Consider the following 17,397-nt stretch of genomic DNA (forward strand, 5'->3'; position numbering starts at 1 on the left):
CAAGTCCAGTAGTTTACATAGAAACTTTAACAGTCGAGACCCATTAAAATCTAGACCGGCTCAAATCTTCCCAATAATGGTACTGTCTGTTAAGGTTGCTATGTTAGCAACTAGTTTTATTTGTTTTTTTCATATTTTATTCAACGGAATCGGGTTATTTGGTTTTTTTAATTTATTTTTTTATTTATAAAAATTATCAATAAAGCCAAAGCTTTTTGGGACATTTGTACCCAGATTCTTGATAAGGAAAATTTTTTAAAATAAAATGCATGTCACGTATGTCAAGTATAGTCTATTTAAATAGTGATTTCCTATAAATTTTAAGGGGTCCGAAAGCTATAGTATACATTGAAAAATTTTATTTTTATTTTTGGAAGACAATTTATTTAATGTATCAGTTCGATTATCAACCATCATCAATAAGGTATTGATTACCGAAAGTCAAATATATTTCAACGATATATATAGTAGAAAAGTAAAATAGTGTTATTCGAGATCTACGTACTCACTGACTTGTTTCAATCAATTGATTGTTTAAACTAAATTTTACCAAGAAAATTAGTACTAACCAGTTAAATTTACATCAAAATGGTACATAATTACATACATATACGAGAGAATCAAGGTAGTTCACTTTTAAATTCACTTTTATTCAGAACCTCATGAAATTAAATTAAATTCATCTTAAATAAATGCATTTTCAAGCATAATATCATGTTTTAAAATATAAAAACTAACATTTTTTTTAACCACTACGCACGCTTGGTGCTATCAAAAGCACGAAAATAAAAATTTCTAATTTTTTTATTTTAAAAATGTAACTATGGGTGTAATAACATGTTTTCTGACATAATCAATGCTGAGGTTAATCAGAATGGTATATTTTTATTTTCTTGCTCTCTTTTTTTGATAATCGATATATAGTGAACGGAAAGTGGATTTTTAAAATCTATTCGTTGGAAGGGCCTTTCGATATTTTGGCAAGTAAGAATTTTCTTTTGTACCCTCAATATTGATTGGAGAAACTGCAAAGTAATTTTTTTGAAAATCCATCACAGCTAAGTATATATAAAATATACTTTAATGCTCTGTAAATTTTCAAAATGATCGGTTGAATCGATTTTTTTGCCCTAATTATCAAAAGCTTTATAATAAATTAAAGAAGCACATTTATTTTTGCTTATAAAAATCAATTCTTGACCATTATTAAGAATTTAAAAAAAATTTTATTTTAAAACTTGTTGCGCCTCCTAAAATAGAGTGGTGGGTGGTACCCACGATCTATAGAGGTTTTGAGAGATTTTATCGTTACTGTGTAAATTAATAAAGCCTTCTTGAGAAAAATGCTCTAAAAATCTATTTCACGAACTTTTACAAAACCGTTTAAAAACACGGTTCTATGGTATGCCATAGGAACCGTGCATTTTTCCGGGATACAAATAAGCCTATGTAATTTTCTGATCCCTAAACTACCACCTATGCAAAAAATCATGACAATCCTTTGCTCTATGTAAAATTTAAACAAATCTTTCCCACGAGAACCATATATTTTACCGGGAGATATATTTATCGTATGTATTATTCCAAACTATATTGTATCTCTGTGCCATTTCATCCAAATCCGTTCAGTAGTTTTTGCGTCAAAGAGTAACAAACACCCATCCATCCAAACTTTCGCGAGTATAATAAATTAGCTTGCTACCCGCTCGCTTCACTGAGCTTAAAAACCACCGCTTTATAGCCTCCACCTGTCTTGATCTCATTTATTTCCCTTCCATAACACTCGAAGGAATTATTTTACAAAGCTAAATATATTTCAGTTTTCAATTTTTTAAAGTGTAAAATAGTCATAATTCATTGAGTATATCAGAAAAAATGGCCATGAATGGTTTTACATTTACTATTTTAAATTTTTACAGTAATCTTTAATTTATGGTTCAAAATGATGACCATAGATGGAGCAGTAAAATGTCAGATTAAATTAGATTTTTTAATACTTTTTTTTAAAAATATCTTTATAAATTGTAGTTCATGTGTTATTCTAATGTATGAACTACATTTTGGTTCAGTTTCATTCAAATCCATTCATTAGTTTTTGCGTGAAAGCGTATCAAACAAACAAACAAACAAACATCCTTACTTTCACATTTAAAATATATAGGGATTTCAGATATTCAGAAATTTTATGGAATCAAAATCTGCTCAGTTTTCTGTAAATTACAATTTTCCTGATAAATATAGGTAATGTTTTCGCGAGATAAAAAGTATTCTAAAGCATTATTCCTCAACATTATTTAAGTACAGATTATTAATACGTATAGTATTGTATCATATATGCTATAAACGTTTATACAACAATGACATGTTATATTTATCAGTGAATGTACTCAAAACATGAATAGGTAATACAGAATCACAGACGCTGAGACGCACAAATAAACAAGAATAAAATTTAATAAAAAAATTACATTTTCTAAAAACATATTAATTTCTTTAAAAGTTTTAAAGGAAATTCTATTAATGTTAACATAAAAATAACTACACAGAGTTGTTCAATAAGATGTTACCACGAAAATGAAAGACATTTTGTCTAAAAAGATATCACCACTTAAATATAAGAGACCCATTGATCAAAAAGATGTTACCACTTAAATGATAGAAACGTGCATTTAAGAATACAATATAAGAATAATATCTATATACAGTAGGACCTCGATAATGCAAATACCCAAAATTTAAACCCTGTTCAGATTAACGAGACTATCGGATCAATAAAAAAAGCGTCGATATGAATAAAATTAATGTTTTTAAGTCTTATTTTTTAACCCCCGAACTAAAAAAAGGGTCTGTGTGTGTGTCTGTCTGTCTGTCTGTCTGTGGCATCGTAGCGCTTAAACGGATGAATTGATTTTAATTTTTTGGTTTCGTTTGAAAGGTAATTTAACGGAGAGTGTTCTTAGCTATGTTTCAAGTGTGAGTTTATAGTTCCGTACCCAAAAAATTTTTCGGGGTTTTTTAAAATTTGTAAATTTCACTTGTATCAAAAAAATATCTGAATAAACTGTAAATAATTTTTCGAAATTTAAAATTTTTGGTTCAATCTTATTGCTAACAAAGATTATATTTGCAAATTTTGAGTAAACCATGAGTTTGAGAAAAATCGATGTTTATGAAGAGCACTTTTTTGTAGTAAACAGTTAATCATTTAAATTTCAATTTTTAAATCCTTTACCTCCATGGACGTAAAAAACCCACATTTTAAGCCCATGACTTGATATTACTTATAGGGTTAATATGAGTTGTTTTGTAAGAAAAACAGTCTCACCACACCAAATTCTATCAAAATCGCGCTATCTGTTGAAAAATTATGGAAGCAAAACGATTTCAAAATTGCAACTTCAAGAGCAATGACATTAACTTAAACGTAGTGGATAACTTTAAATACCTTGGAAAGATTTTAAATAATCATAATATTCCAGTAAGTGAAATTAAAGCTCGAATACGTCAAACGAAAACGGCATTCTATGATTTTAAAAAGTTCCTGTTAAATAATAAAATAAATAAAAACCTGAGAGTGAAATTGCTAAAATGCTATGTGTGGTCAATATTGTTATACGGGTATGAAACATGGGTTCTACGGAGCGATTTAATAAAAAGAATTGAGTCGTTTGAAGTATGGTGCTATAGACGTATGCTTCGAATTAAGTGGGACAGTTTTACTACAAATGATAAAGTATTAGAATTAATTAATCAAAACCCAGTGCTGGTCAGAGTAATTAAACAACGGCAAGTCTCGTTTTTTAGCCACATTATGCGATCTGACAAATACAATGTATAGCAGCTAGTAAGACTAGGGCAACATGTGTCTACAAAAGCTCAAGATAGAAAAAGAATCTCTTGGATGGATAATATAAAAACCTGGATAAAGCTGAATCTACAGCAACTTGTACATAATGCGTCAGATTATCGAGAATTCTGGCGAGAAGTGGTCACCAACATCTGTTAGGGGATATGGAACGCATTATCATTATATGTGGCCTTTGTGTAGTGTTGTAAAGACCTTTTAGCGACACTCTGTAGTTGTGTGCATGCAAGTATTTGTATATTACACTTTGGATATTGTATTTATTGCGTTCAAATTTGATACAATTCATTTCTCTTAATTTAAATTACAATGGCGTATAATAGATATTTATTTATAGAAATCGATATAAGATGCGTAATATTGTCACATTAAAATTCGTTCATTTGAACAACTGTCAGGATGGCCGAGCGGTCTAAGGCGCCAGACTCAAGGTATACCTTGACTGTGTTATACAGTTCGATGAGCAATTCTGGTCCTCTCTGAGGGCGTGGGTTCGAATCCCACTTCTGACAGATATTTTTTTTTTTTAATTTTACGATTTTTTTTAAATGATCATTTACACAACATTCGATCAATTGTAAAAATTGCGATTGGTTTATTATATAATGTATATACGTGTTCGTAGATATATCAAGGTATATTAATTTTATTCCCAAGTTTGTAACGATTATTAATATCGAAGATCCGAACAAAAAAATTTTGCTATAACTGTTCATAAAATCAAATAATTAATCCATTTGCAGCTGTCCGTCTGTCCGTTTATCTGTTCTTGTGTCCGTCACCACATTAACTTAAAAACGAAAAGAAATATAAAACTGAAGTGAGCAACGCAGATTAATTGGGTCTTGAGTCCATAAGACCCATCTTGTAAACCGTTACAGATAGAACAAAAGTTTAAATATAAAAAATGTTCCTTAAAAAAAAAACAGCTGTTGTTTGTTCAAATTTTCACTGAGCGCAAATTAGGACAAAACTTTGGTGTCTATTTTTCCAAAACTATAAAAGATAGAAAGTTGAAAAATTGCAGGTATCTTCAATTAGCGGTTTTGCAAAATATTCTTGAAAAACGAAAAAAAATTCTAGAAAATTTTCGAAAACCATATAATTTTGTGTTGGTTTTTTACACTCTTCTAATTTATAAAAAATAATGCAAACATTGACATTCGACACTTTCTATACAGGGTATTGCAACAAATAACTCAGTCAACTGTTTTACTTTTACCAATATCTGTCTATAAAATATTTATAATAATTGAAATTTAGCACCCCAGGCTTTTTTACGATAAAATGATTTTTTTAAATTTAAAGCAATTATTTTCAGCTTTTAGTTTAGCTTGTTACAAAAGCGTGTTTTTTAGTTTTTTTAAACTATTATTTATTTATCCATGAAGTCGTAGTTTTAAAAATGCATTTATCACCATCGTATAAAGCGCAAATTTGTTCTATAAAAATAATTTATAAAATTGTTTGATTGTCTCTTCAATTTTCTGGCGTAAATCAATTAGTTTGACTTGGAAAACTCGTAAATAGATCTCGGAAAAATGAGCCATACTTGTTGACCACTTGACCCTACGCTATAAATGGTTGAATGAAATGTAATCATGCTGTACATTTGTATATAAAGTACCTATTGAATAAAAAAAAAACTGGTTTTGTTAAGAGGGATACCTTAAGGCCGTATCAAAATTACGTACATAAGTTTTAACTTTTTTTTTTATTATTGTTGTGTTTGTAATAATGTAATGTAAGAAGTTATGTAGTATTGGTGTGCACACTCAAGATAAGATACTGTGTAACATGATTTGATCCAAATAAATTAGTTAACTTTTGTCATTTTTTTAGGATTCCGTATAACTAATTACAAAATAATTGTATTATAACGTTCTACCTCCCCCTCCCTCTTAGTATCGTGGGTTCGATACAATAGAAACATCAACTAGGTGAATTCTTTCAAAACTTTGTTATAGTTTAATGTTTGTTGGAAAGGTAAATTAATTATTCCACACAATTTACAATCTTGATTTCCAAATATATTCACAAATAATATATTTCATAATAATTCAACAACGACTCTTCGAGCACTAAAATGTAGTATCAACCGTTCACATTGACTGTCCGTAGGGAACAGAACTGTTATTTCCACCCATATTAACTACATATTTTGATAATTAATTGTATTCTTCTAGAAACGACTTTCCCGCATATATCTATGTGCAAATTTCTAATAAACATTCACAATAAGGTATTTGATGGTATTTATAGAGCCCATAATAAGTGTTTAGTTATAATTATATGTATTTTTCAAAAAATAACTAATAAATATACTCGATTTAAATAACCCATCAAAACATCTATGTTTTTGTAATATAAACATCTATGCATTAAAATTTGTGATTTCATAAATATCTTATATTCATTGGAATTTTTCATGGGAAAGTTGAGGCAATGTGGAAATTTTCAGCCAAAAGGATTTAGTTTAATCTATGATGGTATAAAAGGTAGTGAAACAAAAAGTTAAATTATATTGGTTTCTCACCCTCTCTTGAACCACTTTAATATTTACTAATACATTACTTCGTCATAAAATCCGCTTTCGATCACCTAACGGTTCCTAACTAAAAAAATGGTTGCCAAATATCCCAACGTCACTCATATTAAATGTAGGGATTCCTACAGACAACAATTCCAAACTGCTTTTAAAATTTAAGTTTGTTCGCCATTTATTTGATAAAAAACTGAAAGATCTCGATGAATGATGGATATCTTAAGCTTATCAAAATTTCGTAATCCAGAAGACAGGATGTTACATAAAAAGGGAGAAGGTAGAAAATCGTGATTTACGAATGTTCCTAACAGAAATAAATTTGTTTTGGTTTATATAGGTATACAATTTTAATTGGTACATATTGTAATGTCGAATACATTTTTAAACAAGTCCGTGGTGTATATGTCTTTAAGAAGCCAGACCAAAAACTTTCTGATTCAATAAATTATTTGGTTATGATAAATATTTTTTCTATTTTACTTATAAGACTTTTCTTTTGAACAAAAAGTAAGAAACAAAAAATAACACGAAGCCGGGATTCGAACTCGAATTCTTTAGATATCCGGTTTAGAACGTAGCCAACTAAATCACTCTTGTTCTATGTGAGTGATTCAAATTATATGTAGGCTAGAGAACAGGAGTTTAGGAATTGGTTATGTCCTAGACCGGATATCTAGGACGTAAAAATAGTACCGAGAAGATCCGGGTTAGAGTTCTGGCTTTTGTGTAATTTTTAGCTTCTTTCTATTTGTTCAAATGCATTTGTCATGGTAGGTACCTTGATTTGGTTATTTACCGTTACACGTTCCATGGATTGCACAGGCCTTTAATGGGGTCGAGTTAGGTAATCAGTCTGTTACAATAGTTTATTTTTGTCTTAATTGTACGGTGGGCTATTTAAGGCTTAGTAAAACTTTATCTACCTACGAAACAAAAATCTCTAAATAAAAACAATTAACAATTTTTTTTCTTTATTCTAACAATTTTTTAAAGTCAAAATAAGCACAATTTTGCAAATTAACACCAAATTTTTCTCAAAAATTTCGGAGGACCTTATTAGGAGTATAGAAAAAGATCTGTGAAGAAAGCACGTAAATCTTAGTAAACTCTGAATTGCATGCTGGGCATAAAAAATTCTTTTCGGAATTTTTCGCCTTTTTCGGAAAAAATTTAAAAAAACACGGACAAAAACAGTTTGTTTTTCTAAAGAAACACTAAAAATTTTCCCATTTTTTCAAACAAATATGCAATTTTATTTGTGGCACTAATCGAACATGACTCCAGAATTTAAACTTATTCGAACGTTAGCAAATATGAGATTTTGAAAGTGGTCCATCTTAGGAATAGGACTATCTTAGACGTACCTTACAAAATTACAAGTGATTCTGAGTGTTCCGACTTACGAAGCCAAAAGTTATTTTCGCATTGTTCGCACACATACCTCGAGGAGAAAAAACAAATTTTTGAATTGGAATTTTCAGGGTAAGAACAAATATCTTTCTATCAGAAATTTTAAAAGATATTTTTTAACTGCACTTCTAGAACTAGTATGGTGTTCAATGATGATGGTTGATACTGAAAATCAAAATTAAAAAGAATGTCGCTTAAGTCAACTCTTTCATGATCACCATCACCATCTGAATGCGACGATTATACCAATATTTTATTATTACTTAAATCCCATCCTATAATATGTATATGTTAGGTATATGTGTTGCAAAAAGAGAATTCTTTTCAAAGGGTAACTGCTGGCATTGCATTCATTTGTTTTTTTTTTTTTTCTTTTTTTAAAGTAAATAAATTTTCGATTAAAAAATGTGATTACACAAATTTTTTTTGTACAGGTATAAAGAACACTCCCGCAGACCATACGAAAATTAACTTTGAACGCGAAAAGAAACAAATGCGTATTTTACCTAAGTTGGCGTGGAAAAAACCCCATGATCACATCAACCCTGAATGTACGTTTTTTTTTAACTGCAAAAACTTGATAGATTCTATAGTGATGATAATAAACCACTAAAAAAAACAAAATTTTATTCAATCGATAAATACCATGAAAATACATTTGGGCAGATTCATTACTTTTCGACAAAAGTGTACGGAGGATGGTCACCGATTTTGATGCCGATTTTTAACCCCCGAACTAACAAAAAGATGTTGGTTAATTTTTTTTTATTTTGAAATATGTCGATTTTTTATTCATTTTCAAAAGTTTATATCTCAGCTTTTATATAGCTTAGATACTTGTTTGAAGCGCCATTCTTCTTTGTAAACCTTCTACTTTTAAGAAAAAATTGATCACTGTTTCTAAGAAAGATTTTGCCTATTTTGAAAATGCTGTCATATCTACAGTTTTCGATGTAGAGAGTTGGTCAGTAGCTGAAATTTTTTGTTCAGGTACACTCTGAAGATAAGTCTACCCACATTTTACTTGATTGCTTCTATTTCGTTCAATTATGGCTATCTTAAGCCGATCGATTTTTGAAAAATCGTCATTTTCAGATAGAAAGAAATTTTTTCCATCAACTCGAAATCCTTTGAAATTTTCAGGGAGAATACTTCATTATATCCTCAAAAAATCGTGAAAATTTCAATTTTGGAATAAAAGTTTTCTCAAATAAAAGTTTTCTCTAGTACCTTAGTGTAGGGACAATATAATCGATACTAGCGCTTCCAGTGAAAAATTTTTGCAATAAAGAACACTGTTATGACTAATTTGCAATTCTTTACATGTAAATTTTATAGTAAATGTCAAATAAAAATTATTGAAAGACACGAATTAATTAAACTTAATGCATTAAAAATTGTGAAAATAAGAAATCAAATTGCACAAATATTATTTTTCAAATGTAAATTATCATAATTATTTATTTAAATTTGTGAGACAATAATATTAAATTTTCAATGTAAGTCATTAATGCAATCCATACAATTATGTATGCATCCATACAATTCTATAATTAAAGTAGTGTATCGTTACCATGGAAACGCCTCCAATAAAACTTACGCATGGTGCGAATTAGATATATCGTCAGCTTATAATGCAAAAACGACTTGAGAGACAAAAATTTAATCCAGTTTCAATTAATTGTTAAATTTAAAATGATTTTTTAGAATATTTGTTATTCAAAATTGTGTCTCGTGGAATGAATTATTAATATTCGTCCATATCACAACTAAATGTATAAGCTGTGATGAGTTTAATGGTATAAACTGTTCTTCATAAAACCAGATGACAATTTAGCCTAAAGAATGTTTTTTTTTTGGGTACTAATATTTCAAATAATTATATAAGTAAGCTGTACTATGTATCAAGTGGTTCGTAAAGCCACGTTCACATCACTGTTGGGAAATATGTAAAGCAAGAATTGTTCGTCGAAAAGAATTCAATAAGGATTGCGCTGCTGTAGCAAAGATGAAAAATTTAAAAGAAGTGCTCAAAGTTATAAGAGTAGGGTAGAGAATTTAGAACTAAATATCATGTATTGACAGTGTTGATGACGTAATCGTTTGTTTGTTTTTTGACGTCATGTAAGTAAAGAAAGATATTCACTCTTATATAGCCACACACACATAATTGAAAATCCCATATAAAACATACTATAAAATTTACACCTAATTTGCGCCCTCGTGGGTAAACAATGATGTTTACGAAGACATGTAAAAGTTGTTAATTTTAACATAAGGAACATTTTTTACCCAATTGACCTGTGTTGCTCATTTACGAACTTCACCTCACTTTTTACGTCCTAAGCACCAAATTTGGGGCCCCCAAATTTGGTTTTGCTACGGGGCCTTTTCTGCTCTACTTACGATTCTGGTTAGAAACAATTATTTTAAAATTAATTTAAATATAATTTTTGCCATAGATGTTCATTTGTTTTAAGTCTAGTAAATCTGTTTTTGCTCAATAAATAAGAGGCAGAAATACTTTATTAGCCTATAACCATTTTTGTAATAGCAACCCATTGCTTATTTTATTTTGACCATGCTTTATATAAACCATATGAATTTTCAAGAGTCAGTTTTTTGAAATAATTGGGAAAATGGGCTAGTTCAAAGTTCAAACACAGGCAATATAGTAGCATTTATATTGTTAAGAAAAAAATAATAATTGTAAAACTTTCATTCATTTCCATAAGACCTATCCACAAAAGACCCCTTATTCATAACCCGAATTTTTCCGGACTTTGTACCTGTAGAGAAATGTATATTTTTTTATGAATTTCCGCATAGTATTTTCAGCTTTTATTTAACAATTTTGCCTATATTTGGAAATAAAGATATAATTTATTTAAAAATATAAGAAATAAAATTTTTTTTAAAATATAGGCCATATTATTACATAAATGACAATTTTATATCATTTCCTCCTAAACTTTATACATATTTTCCCCCTAGGTATCATCTATGAACTTAAAAAAATTAAAAAACTAAAAAACTAGGAAAAGTAATTTTTATGGCGCCTTAAATTGGATTCGTAGGAATTATATGTATATGTGACTTTAGAAGTTCATTCACAGAACATAATTAAAAATTGATTGGCTAAATATTGAATGCCTGGCGTGATGGATGCTCTATTTACTAAAAATATAAATTTTTTTTCGTTTTATTTTGAAATTTTTATTAATATACCCCATAGGCTTTAATGACGTCATATTTAGTTATAAATAATATCAAAAAATGTTAATTAATATGTTTTGTTGAGGTAAAATTATGAAACATTAATTTTAATCGATTTTGAAAAATTCCATTGATTATAATTTTGAATCAACAATTGATTAGGAAAATTTTAAACTTTAAAAAAAAAAATTTAAAAAAAAGATCAATCAATAATTACAAATTTAATCAAGAAATTTTCAATAACTCAAGAAATATAATCGTAACAATTATCAAATTAAAAAATTAAAAATAAAATCATTTTTCAAAAAACAAAATCATTTCGTTTTTTGTCTGAATGAATAACAAATTCTTTTTTAAATTAATTTGAGGGTGCATTTTTGAAATTTTTCACATTCCATTCTGAGTAATGCGACGATAGGTAAGTTATTCGGGTCAATGACACATTCACCAAAATATTGTTTAAAAAAAAATTTAAGCAACATAACTTAAATCAAAATTTAAATTTTTAACTGAAAAAAACTATATAACTAAATTAATAGGCAAAAAATTTATTAGCAAACATTAAAAACTTTTTTCGTCTTTGTCATTTTTTTTTGATAATACCTTTTTTTTAAATTATGCCATTACAAAGGCGGTTTTAATTTGCGTGAAGGTATTTTTAGCCCGCGGCGTGTTTTTCAAGCACCTGAAATATTATTCAAATAGCAAACATATTTACAACATAAATACTTACTTTTCAGCTGGCTTTTAATTTGTTTACACTTAATCATTTAATTAACACAAGTATCAATTAAGTATTTTTATTCATTTTATTGAAAAAAACGTGAGAATATTCAGAATTCAATTAAAAACACAAATTATCAAAACAATACGTCAACTACTAACATATTTTAGTGTAAATATAAAAATCCCTACATTTAATAATTTTTTTAAATAAATAAATAGTTTAATTCTAGAGTAAAATATTTAAAATGTAAGTATTTTGTTTATTTATTGTCTTTTATCCTTATTTTTCAAATAATTAGCTTATATTCCTGAAAAAAAACTTCAAACTTTTTAATAAAAACAAACTTTCTTAAGGTTGGTATTAAAAATGATAACAATGGAGAATTAGAGACTTGCATTTTTCATACTTTTAAAAGTATTTTAAACTTTTATTAACAATTAAATTATTCATGATTGTCATACATTTTGAAAAATTTCTAAATCTTTTAATAAGAAATTTTAATTTTTTCATTCAAAATCAACCAATTAATATTTACTTCAAAATTTGAATACATTTATCTATCAACAGATTATTCCTTTAAAAAAGTTTATACTGAAAAAAAAAACTTACTTAACTTTATTTATTTATTTATGAAGGAAAATATAATTTTCATAAGAGTCATAAAAGGAAATTTTTTCAAATAATCATTTAAATACGTGTATTGTTTTGTAAGTCAATGAGCAATAAATATAGGCAAGCGCAGATCTTGAATTTAAACCATACGCTACACGTCATTGTCAAAAACTTTATATGCAAATAAAAATACGGACCAAAAAATTATATGATTAGAATTTAAACATTCAAAATGGGTAAATTTATATAAAATTCAATAATTAAAGAATAATAATATAAAATTTTAAACTACAAAGTCAACATATTATTAACAAATTGTTAAAATTCAGAGGTTATAATGTGTTGTCATCTAATTTTCAGGTGGTCTCTTCAGTTATTTCAAGGGTTTATTGGGTGCAAGAGAGATGCGAATTTTAATATTAGGTTTAGATGGGGCTGGTAAAACAACTATATTATATAGATTACAAGTAGGTGAAGTAGTTACCACAATACCAACAATCGGCTTTAATGTTGAACAAGTCACATACAAAAACTTAAAATTTCAAGTATGGGATTTAGGTGGACAAACGAGTATAAGGTAAAATCTTTTTATAAATGAATTTCGCTAGTGATGTATCATAGATAATACCACCTAGATATGAATATAAATAGTCGCCAACGAATCTACGTAGACGATATGTGTCAAAGATATCGTACACCGATGCAGAAACATTTGAAAAAGACGTAAAGAATCTTAAAGTATTAGTATACCCTCTTAAAGTGAACAGTTTTCCGCTGTTAAATAAAATATAATAGTCATGATTGTTTAACTATAGATACCATTTTTTACTTTTAGGCCGTATTGGCGATGCTATTACAGTAATACAGATGCAATTATATACGTTGTGGATTCAGCGGATAGAGACCGGATAGGAATATCTAAAGATGAATTATTATATATGTTAAGGGTAAGTTTTTTTAGATTTATAAAAAAGCACGAACGAAATGTTTGAAGCCAGCTTTTAGCACTGGTTGAATTTTGACAAAAGGAGCGTTTGCGAGCGCTCAATAGGCAAGTTCACCTCATATACCGACAGTCCAGCTTTTCTACATGGGGCGTAGTGTGTCTAAAGATGGCACTAGAAGTAAACTAACTGTGCGTTTAATTCGATAGAACTAATCTATATTTTACAAACAGATTTTGCAGTAAACCTTGGATTTTAGAGAAATTGTACATTATACATAAAACATGAAAAGTTCGGACTCAGTCTAGTTAAAATATTATAAATGAAAAAATAGGGAATATTCATAAAATTGAAATTTGGTTCAAATATTTTTCTTCCGTAATTTTAATGTCTGGACATTTCAAATAAACCATTATTTTAGTAATTAATATCTTTTTAATTACTTAAAATTAATTAATAAAAGTACAAATTCAGTGAGGGCATTTAAAAATTTCTAAAACGGAAATTCAAATTTTTATACGGACGTGACACCAAATGAATGACAATGAATTAAAAATATAAAAAAAATACATGAATATTCCCTATTATAGATAAAACAGACTAACTTGAGGCTTAACTGGAATCTAGATAAAACGCCTGTAATGGCATGTATCAATAGTGTGAATGCTCTTATATTCCCGTCTTAGTTGTGTTCGAAGTCAGATTGAATTACGTAAAAATGTTGAAATATAACCAGGCCAATATCTGATTAAGATCGAAGTGTGATCAACAATATAGTGTGGTCAGACCGTCCTTATATTCTTGGTATTCCGTCTCTATAGTCTAGGCGTAGTTTATTCTGCTTTTTCAGTCGGGCATCTAAAAAAACTCGTAAAAAAATAAACATCTTAAACTTAGCAAAAACCCAATCTAAAGCACCCATCACATTAAAATCTATTAGAATTTTTTCGTATAAAAATAGTAATTCTCCAGTATAAGAGGAAGAGAAAAGACGGAATCTCTTAGATTTGACCTATACAGGTGGTGCATTTGTTGAGATACAACCGATTGAAGACAACTGCCTTTTCGTTGATAATTGAAGGATTTAACGTCAAATAACTGAAAAATTGTGATGTTTTTTTTAAAAGTATATCATACGACTTTTAAAGTGCTATAAAAACCATGAAAAAGAAAAAAGTTTCAAGTAATTTGTAACAAAATTAATGAAGTTATAATGAAAAGAAAGTTGCTTGTACCTTTTTTTATTCAGCACAAAAATTGATGGATTCACCACGGAAACTAAAATTAGTGCTTGCCGCTTTGCAATTTACTTTATTTAGGTACTGACAACATGCTCGAAAAATTCTAGAATCTTTGGATATATGTTATTTTATCATTAAATAACTCGAAATTAATAAAGTTACAAAACAAGTCTAGAGATAAAACTTTAGATCTTTTTCCGCTCTAGACTTTTTTTTTTCTTTTTTAATTTCATTATTTTGACACTTTTTCTTTTAATTCATGCCTCTATCGATTCCCGTTTTCATTTTCAACATACATTTTTCCACCTCCTAGAGGAGTGGTCACCACCCCCTAAGCAAAAGCAGCACTCGTAACCATATAACTTTTGTTTCTTGGGGTCTTATCTACTTCCAGACAAATTTTCAAGACAATCGGAACTCTAGAAAAAAATTATGAGGTTTAACCCTTCGCTAACTTTACTATAAATTCAAAGTTAAAAGTCAAAGAAAGATTAAGCTTGATATTAATTTAAATAATTACATTAAATTCGTTTATAAATTTATAGGAAGAAGAGTTAGCTGGTGCAATATTGGTAGTATTGGCAAATAAACAAGATATGCAAGGTTGTATGTCCGTAGCAGAAGTACATCAAGCATTAGGATTGGATGCATTAAAAAATCGTACATTTCAAATATTCAAAACGTCAGCAACAAAGGGTGAAGGTTTGGATCAAGCAATGGATTGGCTTTCAAATACATTACAATCTAGAAAATAGCAACTGACTTCTTAAATTACATCTTAATTAATTAATTAAAAATTTATATTATATTTTAAGTAAATCGCCTCGTTTGTTAAAAAAACAAAACACATTCATTTTATATCATTCGATTAAATTCGAAATTCTCAGATTTAGAGAATGATTAAATTATCTCCTTTGTATGCGATATATTTAGAAGTATTACGTAAAAATTAAATTGTAAACGTTCTCGAGAGAAATTGAAATAATTACCTACGAATGGGGATAATTTTTAGTGTTCAGTTTATTGCGCATGCTTAAAATATGTTGTATTCATTAACACTGTTTCAACAGGGTACTTGAATGCAATAATATGAGCTTTAAGGAGTTATCCTACTGTATTAAATTAACATAAAAACGATATGTACTCATTTAATAACCTTTAAAATATGCAGTTAAATTTTCAAGTATAAATATTAACTTGCTTTGGATGTCCAAAATTTGGTTCACGTTATTAGTTTTAGTTAGTCATATACATCACTAAAATTTTACACCAAATTTGAAATTAATCCATAAATTTAGAATAGAAGATATACAATGTATATTTTTTAATCGTATCTTTAAAAATCAAAATTGCTGAGGGATTTTTGCTGATTTTTAAACGTTTTACAGTACATTATTTAAATAATAAAGAAAATTATAGCGAAATTTTAAGTTATTAAGTTATAATTGATGATTGCTTTTTGTCCCTGAGATAATTGAATGTGTGTATTTCAGAGCGAGATAAAAATGCTTCCGATTTTATAGAGAATGAAACATTCAGAAAAAAACTAATTGACCCGTGCGGACGTCCGCAGTGCGGTGATACTCGTAGCTAAAAACAGGCTTGAGAAATATTATATAAGTGATAAAAAATATCAACAGTATTTTTTTATTGTGTATAGGCAATTTTATTACAGATATCATATATAAATTACATACTGAATAAAATTATAAAAAATCAAATCAATGTGGTAGATTTTTAGATCGTTAGCTTTAAAATGAAAGGTAAATCATGGAATTTGATAAAGGAAGAGCTCGCGGACTCAGGAAAACAGGCTAGAGAAATAACACATAAGACACTATATTATAACGACCAAAAACAACTTACAGAATCCAAACTTGAAAGAAAGTACGTTTTTAAAGCACACAGCCCTGCTTTAAAATAACTTATATCTAGCGAAATTATAAATTCGATTAAACTGGCTCGGAAAGGTAGTTTAAAGTTCCCAAGTTTGGCCTCTGTTGATTTTAGTATATATAAAAATCCAAAAATCCAATATAACAGTGGAGAAAACACCGCTTTCAGTTTTTAATACCAGAGTCATATGTGGCATATGTGCGCATGATGGCAACTATATACATTCCTAAAAAGCTCTTAGTGACCAAATTTATGAAAATTATAAGCTCGTAACTCAATGGCTAATGAATTCTGAATACTGAAAGTTTGGTGTATTATTTTGTACAAGCTTCACCCGTGAGGAATTTTGCAGTGCGGTACCCAAGGCAAAAACAAGCTAAAGAAATAATATATAATTGATACATACCAGTATAGGCAATTTTATTACACATATTATATTATATACGAATTACATACTGAACAAAATTAAACCTTAATATTATTTCTCTAGCTTATTTTTTCCTACGCGGTAAATTTTTAGATCGTGAGTCTATTTTTCATCATTAGCCAGCACGATAAGCTTTAAAATGAGGGGTAAATCGTGAAAATTGATAAAGGAATAAGAAAGATCTCGATTCATTTTCTAAATTTCACACACATCGTGAAAATTCATTTACACTAATGAAAGTGGTCAGCGAACAAAATTTTCATTTTTTTTTTCAACCTATAGGAAACGTTTATTAAGCAGAAAAAAGTTTACGAGTCATTTTTTATAGCTCACCCAACTAAAACATTTTCTAGATACGAAATAAGTTCCTTAACATAGCACGATGGTTTTAATGCCATTAAAAAATTTTCTTTTTAAGTACAGTAAGATAACTTCTTAGCTTAAAGGTGCATTGAATGTTTTCATAGCTCCATGTTTTTGTACTATTTTCCTTGAGAATTTAAATTATTATTTT

At 28.4% G+C, this 17,397-nt stretch overlaps 1 protein-coding gene and 1 non-coding gene across 2 annotated transcripts; both read left to right on the plus strand.

The window, feature by feature from the left end:
* Positions 1–4,258: 4,258 nt before the first annotated feature.
* Positions 4,259–4,377, plus strand: Trnal-caa. The gene is made up of 2 exons: positions 4,259–4,296; positions 4,333–4,377. It is a non-coding gene; the product is annotated as a tRNA-Leu (tRNA).
* An 8,130-nt stretch (positions 4,378–12,507) lies between these two features.
* LOC123299284 (ADP-ribosylation factor-like protein 1) lies at positions 12,508–17,397 on the plus strand. The gene is made up of 4 exons (XM_044881634.1): positions 12,508–12,611; positions 12,736–12,952; positions 13,211–13,322; positions 15,106–17,397. The coding sequence occupies exons 1-4, from the start codon at positions 12,608–12,610 to the stop codon at positions 15,313–15,315; spliced, it is 543 nt and encodes a 180-aa protein (XP_044737569.1). The 5' UTR covers positions 12,508–12,607; the 3' UTR covers positions 15,316–17,397.

Source organism: Chrysoperla carnea, chromosome 4, assembly GCF_905475395.1.
Source record: "Chrysoperla carnea chromosome 4, inChrCarn1.1, whole genome shotgun sequence".
Taxonomy (NCBI): Eukaryota; Metazoa; Arthropoda; class Insecta; order Neuroptera; family Chrysopidae; genus Chrysoperla; species Chrysoperla carnea.